At 36.5% G+C, this 13,327-nt stretch overlaps 1 protein-coding gene across 1 annotated transcript in view; it reads left to right on the forward strand.

Annotated features, from left to right (window-relative positions):
* The window catches only part of MALRD1 (MAM and LDL receptor class A domain containing 1), a 298,997-nt gene that overhangs the window by 225,347 nt on the left and 60,323 nt on the right, over positions 1-13,327 (forward strand). The window contains exon 35 of the mRNA XM_081996518.1: positions 9,500-9,775. Within this exon, the coding sequence (XP_081852644.1) occupies positions 9,500-9,775 (276 nt within the window). The remainder of the gene's footprint in view (positions 1-9,499; positions 9,776-13,327) is intronic.

The following is a 13,327-nucleotide window of genomic DNA, read 5'->3' on the forward strand; positions in this document are numbered from 1 at the left end:
GTGGATAATGAGCTAATGGTCACTGCTCAAGGTTTCCAAAATCAACCATTAGTCTGAGCTACTATAATTTTAGGTGCTCTCTTTAGGTATCTTAAAGGTATCTAATTTTCAGAAAACAGTGAGTAGCCATTCTTCAGAAGCCAATCCCTTTGTGATTTTGGATTAGAAACCACAGAGTAAATGTAATATGCTTGGAAATGTTAATTTCTTAAAATCCTGGCTTGTTACTATTTATTTGTTTCTCTTTGTCCTGGTTTCAGCCAGGATAGAGTTAATTTTTTTACAGAAGCTAGCGCGAGGCTATGTTTTGAATTTGGGATGAGAAAATGTTGATAAGGTGCTGATGTTTTGAGTTGTTGCTGAGTGGTCAAGGACAGTCCAGCTCCTCGTGCTGGCCTGCAGCGAGCAGGCTGGGGGTGCACGGGGAGCTGGGAGGGGACACAGCCAGGACAGCTGACCCAGGCTGGCCAAAGGGATATTCTATACCATATGACGTCATGCTCAGTATATAAAGCTGGGACGAAGAAGAAGGAAGGGGTGGAGGGACATTCGGAGTGATGGCGTCTGTCTTCCCAAGAAACCAGGATGCGCGATGGAGCCCTGCTTCCCTGGAGATGGCTGAACCCCTGCCTGCCCATGGGGAGTGGTGAATGGATTCCTTGTCCTGCTTTGCTTGTGCGTGTGGCTTTATCTGTGAAACTGCCTTTATCCCAAGCCACGAGTTTCCCCACTTTTACTCTTCCGATTCTCTCCCCTGTCCCACCGTGGGGGAGTGGGTGAGTGGCTGCGTGGGGCTTAGTTGCTGGTTGGGGTTAAACCACAGCACTCATATATTGAGGACTTTTTCTCCCTATTTTATCTCTGCTTCATGGAATACACTCTTTTGAATCCTTGTTGTCTATAAACCTTCCCTGCTCTTCCTGCCACAGATTTCTATTTGCTTCACAATAGTGTGTTTATACACAACGACATAATCTTTAATCCCATTATCGAATACTATTTTACTCAGAGCACCCTCTGCTTTTTCCAAAAGAGAGATCCCTGTTGAGAAAGAATTGAATATTTTGTTTTCGCCATGCATGTTATTCAGATACACCTCTGTAGAATTATTTATCTTTATGAAGATGTTTTCTATACAGCATACAGCTACAGTGTCCAAATATTTATAAAATATTTCATAACTACCTCCATAATTACCTCTTATAGCATAATGTTACCTATCTCTCAACTAAGAAGAGAATGAAATAAAATAATCACTATAATTTTGGCTATCAGTTTAGAAATGTCCAAAACCTTTTTGTTTTCAGTCATAAAAATAAAGAAACCTGAGTTGAAACAAAAAGAAAAATATTAAATGGTCAAAGTGTTTCTTCTCTACAGACCTTAAATCGGCAGACCAGAAAAAGCATTATGGGCACACTAGCCAAATAACCAAACAGCCTGGAAACCTCCATTTGCAGATAATTTTGTATGCTCTCTGGCACTTTTAGTAGGTCCCATTTCACTAAATCTTACAAGAAAAGCATAGCTGACACCTGTATCTAATTAAGAGACAACAACCCAAAAAGTACAGTGGGCGTTTGTGTTGTTTGCAAAAAAAAAAAAAAAAAGGCCCAGTGGTGCAGAGAGTCTTCCTGAGGGGTGTGCGTGCACGTGCGCGTGAGTGCAAAGCAGTAGTGAGAAAATTCTGTAGCAGAAGAGAACTCATCTGCCAAAAGCTTAGACCAAGTCAGTGATCCATCTCTGAAGCTCCTAGAGCCTGAACATAGAAGATACTGGAAAGGTTAACTGCCTGAGTTTCTGATACTACAATATTAGATCACGGGCAAAAACTGGAGACTTAACTGCTGATTCCTTTAAGTTGCAGAGCCACGGTAATCGCTGTTAGCTTGTCTGCTCATGCTTACATGTGCAGAAATCTCTCTCAGGCTGAGATCTCGGGGAGTTTCCGTTCTCAAGGGCAAGAGGTGATTCAAGGAGAGCTGCTGGGGGAGGCTGCCTGTTAAACCAAAGGCAGGGAAGAGGAAAGCAAGATTAGTAGTGGTAGAGGACTGGGTGTACTGGGGATCTTTGTCAGTAGTTGCTTTAGTTAATTAGTTTCTTCCTGAAACCAACCAGAATATGGTTTACATCCTCATTGCTTGGCAGACACAGGGCATTTCTGCATCTCTGAAGAGTAAAAATTTTATGATCCAGGGCATAGTAGAGATGTCCTTGGAGACGTTCTTAGCCTATTTCAGTATCTTGCAGTGCACAGACCTAGCTGGCAGTGAAGCCACAATTTTTTGTGGATTTCACAGGAAGGGAGATTGGGAATAATTTTAGGATAAGATAGTTACACTACATAAACTAGCATAATTAGTGGCAAGTCCTGAATGTAATTATGTCATGTATGTTTCAATAAATAAGTGTAATACCTCGGTCCAAATCTTTCAGTTTCTCTCTGCCTTCTTATACTTGTACAGAATACTGAAATCTTCTCATTCAGTTAGATTCCTTTTGGGAAATTAAAAATCTTTGGATTTATTAATAGTGTATTAAAATAGTTTCATTAATAGTGAACCTCCAAAACCCATCTGTTTACACACACAAAAAAAAAACCAACCCCAAGCAAGCCTCAAATCACAGAGATGATAGCCTTGCTAAGTTTGTTCATAAAAATCAACATATTTCCTTGGAGGGATAGAGAAAAATCATTTTTGGAATGAAATAGTTTCATGATACTATCTTAGAAAGAAGAAAATTCTCAGATTCTTCATTAGGTAAAACTTACCTGTCTCCTCAATAAATCACAAGCTCAGATTTATCTCAGAAACTATATGGAGCTTACCATAGGTTTCTTCAGGGCTCTTCTCAGCTGATGATAAATTCGTACCTGTAGAATCTAACTTTCTTTAGAAGTTGAGAAATAAAAGATTTAGCATAGCGTTGTGTTCCCACCCCACCTATGAAAATATGCTGATTCCAAGAAGCTGCTCTTTTCTCCACTCTAAATTTGTCCTGTACTCCAGGCCACCTTATTTTGTTGGAAACTAAAGCTTCACAGCTTCTCAATTCTTCATTGCTCCTAATAAATAAACAAATAAATAAATCCATCACAATAGCGTGCATGGTTAGCAATTCCTGGTTTGTTCTTAGCAGAAATATGACAAATACTGTTGTATTTCTGTCACAGGTAGTCGGTGTGTTCCAGCCAGAAGCAGTAGTTCTCTGGAAACTATAAATCATAGCTTCATTTTACTATCAGTAAACCTGCCTGTTTTCCATTGTATTTGTGTGTTAGCAAACTGCGATCATTTAAAAGAAATTGTGCACAGTCTGCACAGACATATAAAACTCTGAAGTCATTGGGTCAAGTTCTGTTTTCATTAATCCTGGCTTTGTAACAGGGTCTCTGGGATCCTTTTCAGCACCCTGCCCCATACTTCTGTGTTCTTATGAGGGGAAGAGATTTAAAGATTCAGTTCGCCAGACTCAATTTCCCCTTTTTTTGTCTTTTTATGGGTTTTGAAATTAACATTTTATTTTATACTAGAAGCTTTATTGACACTGATAAAGACTCACAGACAGATTGTTAAAGTATTTGAACAACTTTAGTCTTGTAATTTTTATTAATAAGGTTATTTTCTTGCAGTCACCTTGAAAGAGCTGATTTCATGCCCTGATCCAATGTTTACTGAAGTGAAAGTGAGGACTGCCACTTATTTCAATTTAATTAATACATTGGATTGGACCTGTAATTAATTTATGCTCTTGTCTAATGAAAACTGTTAGGGGGTTATTTTTGGCCTCTTTTAGTTGCAGTTAATAGGCCCACTGTTTTTATTAGATTTAGTAGGCAAATTACTTATGTAAATATATCAGACAGGTTGTTGGTTTTCAAGGGTCTGATCCAAGGCCCATTAAAATCACTAAGTCTTCCCATTTACCTAAATGGGCTTTAGAGCTAGCTCTGATACAACTGAGTTAATGCTGTGTAATAGCATGTGGTAACTTTATTTCATGCTTTCTAATGTTGACTTTAATGCCACTATCTACTAGTCTTAGTTAGAATTCACTGTTACAGGTGATATATAAATACAAATGGAGACCTACTCTGCACCAGAGATCTTGGTACCTGAACAAGAAAGGCAGAAAAGACATGGATAGCACAGAGGTGCCGTTTTATTCAAACTAAGCATGTTTGTGTGTTTCTGGCTGTGCTAATGACTCTGTAACACAAACATTTATTTTATATTAGCATTTGGGTAATAGCAGTTCTGTGGTTTCCTGTGACTGAATCCCTGTGATTCATGGGCAAAACATCTACAGTGCCGCCCTGTGAAGTTCGGCATACAGTCAGGAAACAGGATCAGAGCACTCCATGGGTGATAAAGGCAATAGTACAACAAAGTGTATGCGTGCAGAAGATGTTCATCAAACAACAGTAAGCACTTAATAAACTCCTATCCCACAAATATGTAATTATGTCCGTGACTATGAGCACTTACTGACTTACCACTTTTCATACTGCATCGGCTTGTTACTCCCAAGTCATCAGCTCGTGAGCTCTATTTAGCAGAACAGACGTTTTGATGGTTAGCACATTGAAATAAAAATGTATCTAAAAGCACGCATTTTATCTGACAACAATGAAATACAGATGTATTCAGCTGTAGTTATTGCAGTTCATGAAGCAGTACATACAAAATTTGGTTTGCTTTACACATTGGTTTGATTTTTGCTTTTTTTTCTCTGCCTCAACTACCCAATCTCTCTTCAAAGTGTGAGGATACTTGTAGCGTAGCACTTCTTGGTCCTTAGGTCATAACTCACCCAGCACAGCTGCATGAGTAGGTTTCACACACAATTTTAGGACCAAATTAAAATGTCATTTTTAAGACCTAGTTAAAATGTCTTTTTATGATGTAGAAGTAGATGTTATATGCACATTTTTAGACACTTTCTTTAATTTTTGTTATTTGCCATATGCAAGGTAAAAATAAGTGTGAAATAAAACACTGAATGCAAAGTAAAATAAATAAGGACATGTCCTCAGCTTGCTACTGAAAAAAATCATGATTCCTTTAGCTATAATGGAACATCAACAATTTGCTGCTGTTTTTCATGAAGATGTAAATGTTGATCTAAATGATCTAAATGCCTTGATGTTCCACAGAGCAGAGGTTATTTTCTCTGAAATTGTTTTTGATTAGTTTGCTTTTCATCTGTGTACAAATACCGGATATATTCCTGAGGTTCTCCAGTCCTGCTTTTCAGTGATCATGCAGCCTGGATGAAAGAAAGCTAAGCTTTTATCGTGTGTTCCTTAGAACACACCATTTTCAGTAGATTTATCTCAAAATTCTAAAGCCACCTCAAATAGATACTGTGTTTTTAAAAAGTAACCTGTACAATATCTCCTTCACTCCTGAAGTGGTCTGAAAATAAGAGCCACACAGCACTCAGGAGATGAATTAGGGTTAGGAACATCTTTTCTGCATTTGGCAAAAGGTGAGGGAAACATTTTGTTGGCATGCCAGTATTAGGCAATTGTTGAATCTGACGATTTTAAGTGACTGAGATGGCCCACGCACAAATGGATAGACCAATGTGCATTGACAAAACACACTTCAGATTCTGCTGCTCACATAACCTTCATAAATATCTACAAGAGTGGATATAGCGTTCGTGTATATGCATAAGTTTAAAGTTAGTTTCTAAGGCGGAGTCAGGTGAGTATGCCACTGTCTAACTCAGCACAACAGAGGGTATTTACGACAAGTCGCTCATTAGTGCCGGCTCATTTTTCACTGCAAACCACATTGCAGTGTTAACATTTTAGTTCAATTCTTCCCAGTGGCAAGAAAAGAGAGTGAATATTGCCACTCTTTAGAATGAAGCATGTCAGTAGCAGATACTGCAATGATGTGTTTAATATAAATAATTACATAGATAGTAGCTTTGAATTCAAGTAATTAGTTTTGCATTAATATGTTGCTTGAGATTTCTTTTCAGCTGGAGTTAGTTAATGATTTTCTAGATTTGCATTTTCCTAATTAGTCAGTTTTAAATGTCAGCTATATACAGATTAATGTTTTATAAATTTTTTATTTTTTCACCAGGCACATTTAACTTCTAATTAAAAAAAACATTTGTAACCTTCTTTATGTAAAGAAAATAGATTGAACTTGGGAGTACAGTTTTGGCAAATCACAGCAATCATGATGTTCTATAGAATGTCATCCAGAGCACAATTTTCATATTGCATCTGAAACAGATGTGAACTAATTAATACATAATGTGAGTTAATAATCAAGGTGATAGTCTTATGGTCTTTGAGATATATTCTCATCTCATTTATCATTATGATCCAAAATTATTTTGCTGATTTCAAGGTATCACTTTGGATTTTTATTAATGTACTGAAAACAAAAAACAGACCTTGACAAGACCCGTGGTTAAACTTACCCTAATTTAACCTCTGGCATAAATCAGAGACATCTTCAATGCTCTCAGTGAATACTGCACACTCTAAAATAATTGGTACATAAGTCAGGAAGAATTTCTTTCTACATATTATTTTCTAACAACAGTAGGGAATCATGATAGAAAATAATACTAACAAAAAAATCAATCCCCCATTCATTAAAGCACTCAAGCATTTGCCTAACTACTGAATTTAGTATGAGATCATTTACACGCATAAGCGCTTTATATGATTGGGACCATAAGGCTAAGCCGATCAGTGCTACGAAGGCCCAAAGATAGTTTAAGACTCAAGACCACATTCAGAACAAGCAACACATTCAAGCATTACTGAATTTAAGATGGGATTTCAAATTTATTTTTTTTCTAAACAAAGTTGGGTAGAAACCGATTAGCAAACATAATCATGAACAGGACAGGTATAGGGAATTAAACCAGGTCAAAAATGCTCACAAAGGTGCTCAAATGCAATCTTTCCTGCCAACATAAACAAGTGACCGTAGTAAAGTCAAATATATTGACTGTATATATACACATACATATATATATATACAGTATATATATACTGTGTCGGGTTAATTTCCACTGTATCAGAACAAACACAGAAAACCTAGAAGTGGACTGTGCAATGACAAAAGTGCATGCCCAAGTGGAGTTGACTGCAGTTTCTGTCGTTTTCATTGCCTAAATGCCCCCTAAGCGCTGTGAGGAAAAGGGTCAGAAGTGACCAAAGGGAAAGAAAATGTTATCTAGTATAAATCATACCTTTTTTTTTCCAGAGTGAGTGCAAACTAAAATTATAAAATAATTCGTTTTTTAAAAAATCCACTATGTAAGATTTGCTCTATTTTTAACAGTACCATTTTTATATCAATAAAGAGAGAAATATGTTCTCCCAATTACTTTCCATACATTTCATTGGTATCTTGGCAGATTCATGGCCTTATATGAAAATTCTTCATAATGAACTCAATTCTAATATCTTTATGTGCTACTATTATTAATTATCTATTAAAATATGGGAATGAAGTAGAAAAAAAAGCAAAATCTGAAATACTTTTAATTTGTAGAAAAAAAATTCACTATGTGATTTAAATGTCTATAATCAACCATCTAAAGACAACTTTCATAAACCTTTTGAAATAGTATAAATGAGAATAATTTTTTGAGACTAACACATTTATAAAACATGTCATGAAAATGTAATCTTTTTAATTACATTTAAAAGTACATGTCTTTGAGGGTTTTATGATGAAATTCTGAATACAAACAAGCCAAAAGAACAGTAGGTTATTATTTTCACTGTGTCAAAATCCATTAGTGTTGGTTTATGTTTACGTTATGTCCAGTGTATGAAATGCATTTTTCTAGTAGCATTATAGAATTCAACAACACTAGCCATGTGAAAAGATGTCAGGAATATTCTATTGTGTGAAGCTTTTCAATTATGAATTTCTGACATAAATTCAACATGAAAATCAAAAATTGCTAAGCTGGCAAGGGTCAATGTGCAACAGCAGTTTGAGCTTTTTTTTTTCTTGCAACTGTTTTGCAAGCAACCACATGGTAAAATAATACTAGTTTTCTGTTTATCTGCATGCATTAGCAGTTCATTTTCTGTACAAAATGCTATTGTTATTCATGATGCAGGTATTTTAGAACCTGAGAATTTTTCAGCAAAGTTCTCCTACTGTAAAACCCCAGCTTGATACACAAACACAGTGCTATGCCCACTGGATTAAAAGTAGAAAAATAATGCTAAAATCCATGTATTCCCACACGGCATGTCATGCCCTCCTGCAGCAGTAACATTTGACTTCTGAGGTCAGAGAGTAATGCTTGCACCATTTCAAAAGGCAAACTAAAACCCACCCGTGAACTTTTGCACTTTATCTGCTCTGCTTTAGCCCAAGTCAACAGCAAAACTCCTGTCTTGACAGAGGTGGTGACATTCATTTCTCTTCCTTGTCTTTAACAATCATAATATTATTTTCTTTACTCACTTGCTGCAAATGGACCTAAAAAAGATTAAACACATAGAGTTAAATTCTGGACATTTTTCTCTTTTCCCTGAACATGAAACAAAAATTACAGGAATCCATCACATTGCTCCCATGGGATACGACACTGTTGGTGTAAAGAACACAGCATTAGCATAACCACCTTGTTAGAATTCACTTTCCACAAATAGTTCTGATGCTTCTGTGGGTAAAATTCAGTTGCATTGATTTTTGTAGGAAGTAAGAGGGACTTAAGTGTCTGAGACAAATTTATTTGTATAAGTGATCACAAAGTTTTTTCCATTATTTTTTCCAGCAATGCAAGTAAACATGGAATATTTCTTCTTTTGTCAGCTGTTTGAATTAATTAAGGTCTTAAATTTAAAAATGCCTTTTTTTTTCAGTTGTACCCTGGAAAGTTTTATCTACTATTTCCTTTGATTTAATTCTTTATCACATCAAACTAAGTTACAGAATCAGAGTGATAATAAACTATATCAGTAAAAATGTTTGTTGTTACTTTATGAAAATCTTTTTCTTACTCTGCTGAGGGTTCAGAACTTCCTGTGGATAATAGCTTTCATGAAGTGAGTTCCTTGTTGATCCAGACTTACATAGTCTTTGATTTTTGTTCACCCATTCAATATAAAAATAGAGGAAGATTGTAACTTGAGGGCTGTCAAGAATAGCTTTTAACCCTTTCCTGATACAGGGTGAAAGATAAGTTTTACTAATACTGTGGTAGTAACCCTTCTATATGTACATGACACAAGCAGTAATAAGATCAAAACAAATTATGAATTTGAACTTTAGAAGCAAAATACTGTAACAACAATTGAGTTACTATGAGACAAAGTGTTTTAAGTGTTCCGTATGTAGGAGCTGTGTCTTTATACAAGTTGTCTTGGTTTTTTAGAGAGTTTGATAATCAAAATCAGCTGCCTTCCCAGCAGTCCCCATGTAGATCTCAAAGGCAGTATAGATGTCTACGGAAAGAAGAGAATCAATAAATATTCCTTTTTTTCTTGTAGGATCAGCTGGTCCACACCCTCCAACTTGCAGTAGTGACGAGTTCACATGTGCATATGTGCAGCAGTGTTTGCCCCTCGCTGCAAAATGCGATAGGGCTGAAGATTGCATGGATGGAAGTGATGAAATGAACTGTCCCACGGTGATGCCTACCACCATCTCTCCAGACTCCTGCAAGCAAACAGAGTTCCTGTGTCCTTCCAAAGGCTATATCCCATCCCTCCTAAAATGCGATGGTGTGCCTGACTGCCACCTTAATGAAGATGAGGTTGGCTGCCGTAAGTTACTTTCATTACTATAGTTAAGGCCATGCTAGCTTACTTTCCTAAAACAGTGATGTGAAAAAGAGCAACATAATGAAGTATGGTGTAAAATTCACTATTTCCTCATTAAGAAAAATATTATTGGTATCATATACCTTGTGTTACTTGGAGAGACACTATGTTTGCAAATAATTTTGCTTATGCATTCTTATTCCATGGCTATCAATTTTAATAAATGCTTAAAATAATTTGTATTGTATTTCTGTTAATAATTTGAAGCACTTCCACTTTTTTCCATGGATCAGTCAGCTACATGTGCATTGCCTCATCTCTGATTACAATATGACAGATGATTTTGCAGTTCTGTAATTCAGTAACATTCAAGGCAGTCCTGACCTTTCAAGGATTTTGAAATCAAGTCTGCTCATGCAGTAGCAGCAACCTCTGCCCTGACCAAGGAAAAGGGCTTATAAGCAAAACAAGGACAACAGGCTTTGAACTGTAACTGCAGTGAGATACCATGAAGTTTCAGACAGCACAAAAATGTCTGCCCGTTTCAAAATACTTCATTATTGGTAAACTGAGACCAAATGTTTCATTCCAGGAAGGTCAAAATAATTAGCTACATAGGAAAAAAAGAGGCTCTTTACATATTAAAACATTTTTTCCTAAACTTTTAATTCTGAAAAAGTTTTTTAACATTTTATTTTTCATCCTTATCATAACCAAAACAATTAGTAAAATGTTACTTTCCAGTGGGATAGAAATTCAAGTTCTTTAATAATTTGTATCAAAACAATTGAATATACATGCAGACCACTGCACATGCCATTTCTTTCGAAAAATGGCTCCCTAAAGCTGGCATGGACTTTGCAGACTACCTGTGCACACCTTTCTAGGCACTTTTATTTAGAAGTGGGCTCTGTGGTTTTATTGCAAAAGGCATGATTTTGGCGATATCTCTTACCTTATATTTTAGATACCCCTAAGTTCAAATAAACCTCCCTTCATTCAGTCCTGCTTCCTCCTCAATTTGTCCTCTATTAGAGACCTATCTGCTGTATCCTAGTACAGGTGCATCCCAATCCCAGACCACAGCAGCTAACGTGTTCTTCTAAAATCATAGAATCATAGAATCATAGAATCATAGAGTAGTTTGAGTTGGAAGGGACCTTTAAAGTTCATCTAGTCCAACCCCCCTGCAATGACCAGAGACATCTTCAACTAGAGCAGGTTGCTCAGAGCCCCGTCCAACCTGACCTGGAATGTTTCCAGGGATGGGGCATCTCCCACCTCTCTGGGCAACCTGTGCCAGTGTTTCACCACCCTCATTGTCAAAAATTGTCTTTCTTAAACCTAGACTGCATCTACCCTATTTTAGTTTAAAACCATTACCCCTTGTCCTATTGCAACAGGCCCTGCTAAAAAATCTGTCCCCATCTTTCTCAGAAGTCCCCTTTAAGTACTGGAAGGCTGCAATAAGGTCCCGCTGGAGCCTTCTCTTCTCCAGGCTGAATAACCCCAACTCCCTCAGCCTGTCTTCATATGATAGGCATTCATCCCAAAATCCTAAAGCCACAAGATTTCCATGAGTAGCAGTGTTCCTCAAACAACTGAGATATTGTTTCAGTGCTTTTGACTTCTAAGCAATGCCCAGGGAATGAGGGGAAATTAAGTTCTGGTCTATTGGAGAACAAAAATTCTCCGTAGATGTTGCACACCTGGGGATTCTGAGTTGGGTGGAAACTTAGTCAGATCTGTAATCACATTGTTACTCCAGAATTCAGTTTTGACTATATAAACATATACGTTTTTACAATACAAGATAGGAATACAGAAGCAGCAACGTATGTTTCTTCTCTGAAGAAGATGTTGGTTGCAGGTCAAAGCAAAAAGTAAGTGGTTAGTGGTAGTTTGGAATGGAGTCAGTGAAAAGCTGATTACTGTCACAGTTCCTTCTTCCACGGAAATGTATATTCCATGAGAGTGCAGCATTTCATCTCTAGCTGTCTGCTTTTAAAATGTGAAATGCCATGTAAGTTTGTCAGCAGAGAAGATTCAGCAGGGGAAAAAGTAAATATCTCACAAATTTTGTGTATTTTACTGAAATATTTGCAGAATCTATAAAATCAATTGATGTGCTAGTAACTCCAGCCTAAGTGTACTGTTATAGTAAGACAGATTGGGAGTGGAGGTTTTTTACAGATTTTTAGGTTGAAATGGAATTTTTTTTTTTCCTAACTAGTTATGAGCATATAGTAGGGTTTAAGTAGCAAAGTTCTGTGTGGGTTTGGTTTTTTTTTTTCCCTTGGTGCAGATCAAATCTTCCTGCTGATTTTAGAAAATTTCAGTTTAGGAACTACTGGCATCTTCCATTTTGTGTGTGCCATGTCCCTTAGCAATTTCATTCATTCAAGTGTAACTCCATTGTTAGTTAGGGTTAGAGTAAAAAATGTTAGGGTCAAAAATGTTCTGGCTTCTGAATTCAGGAATTCGTCAGAGAAAGTTTTCTTCTGGGATGAAGACCAGCTGTCAAACTCTATCTTGCATCTTGTAGAGATTAAGTATAAAACCCAAAGGAAGGCCAAAACAAACAAAAAATGCATTAGTCAGATCTCTACTACAACCACAATTTCTACCACAGAAATGCTTTTCTGCATGAGTGAGATTTATGCAGACAGAATTTCCTGTAGACTTCACTCAGCAGTTAGGTTGTACAGTATTATGCTAATATTGTTTTATACCTACTGATGTGGTGGATTTTATTATTTGCCGCTTTTAAGAAGAAAATCTTGGAATCTTCCAGTCATACTTCCATACTTCTACTTGGTCAGCCCTCTTCTCAATGTCAATTTTAGTAAAAGGTACTTTATCTCATCTATTTAATCTAATTTTATTTTTTTTTTTATAAAATTGCCTGATTACAATGGTAAGGGTGTAAAATAAACATATTAGCACCAATGGGGTATATACATTACTTTTCCGTAGGCCCCAACATCATCTGACTGCAGTGCTAATAGCAATGCATAAAAAACGATTTCCCAGTTCTCTACAGTGCACCAAAATGTATGTGTTCTAGTCCTGGTAAATTTTAAATACCTAGTAAATATTCAAAATAGTATACTTTCAAAGGGGCTGTGATAATTTATCATTTCTACAGATTCAATTTGGACCTGGAAAATGAAAAATGAAACCATTGCTTTCATTTTTCAAAGAATGAAACCATTGCTATAACTGTTCCCTCTGCAAGTGGTATAAAAATCTCAATGCAATAAGCCCATTCAAGGTAAAGGGACATGTCAAAACCACCTTGATGATCAACAGGTATAAATGAACCAAAAATAATTAGCAGGTCTTCTGTTTTATCCTAAAGTATAAGTCCAACAGCCAGTCCAGGACTAGGGGAAATAATAAAGGTCTAAATGATGCTTTCTTTTCCTACCACAACCCTCAATGCAAGTTAGAGCTCAGGAACCGAATCTCTATATTAGTCATAAAATGTATGACAAACCATAAGCAATACTCTATATCCACATAGTTTACAGTGTCCTCAAAATACATGTGCAG

Source organism: Phaethon aethereus, assembly GCF_964289735.1.
Source record: "Phaethon aethereus genome assembly, chromosome: 2".
Taxonomy (NCBI): Eukaryota; Metazoa; Chordata; class Aves; order Phaethontiformes; family Phaethontidae; genus Phaethon; species Phaethon aethereus.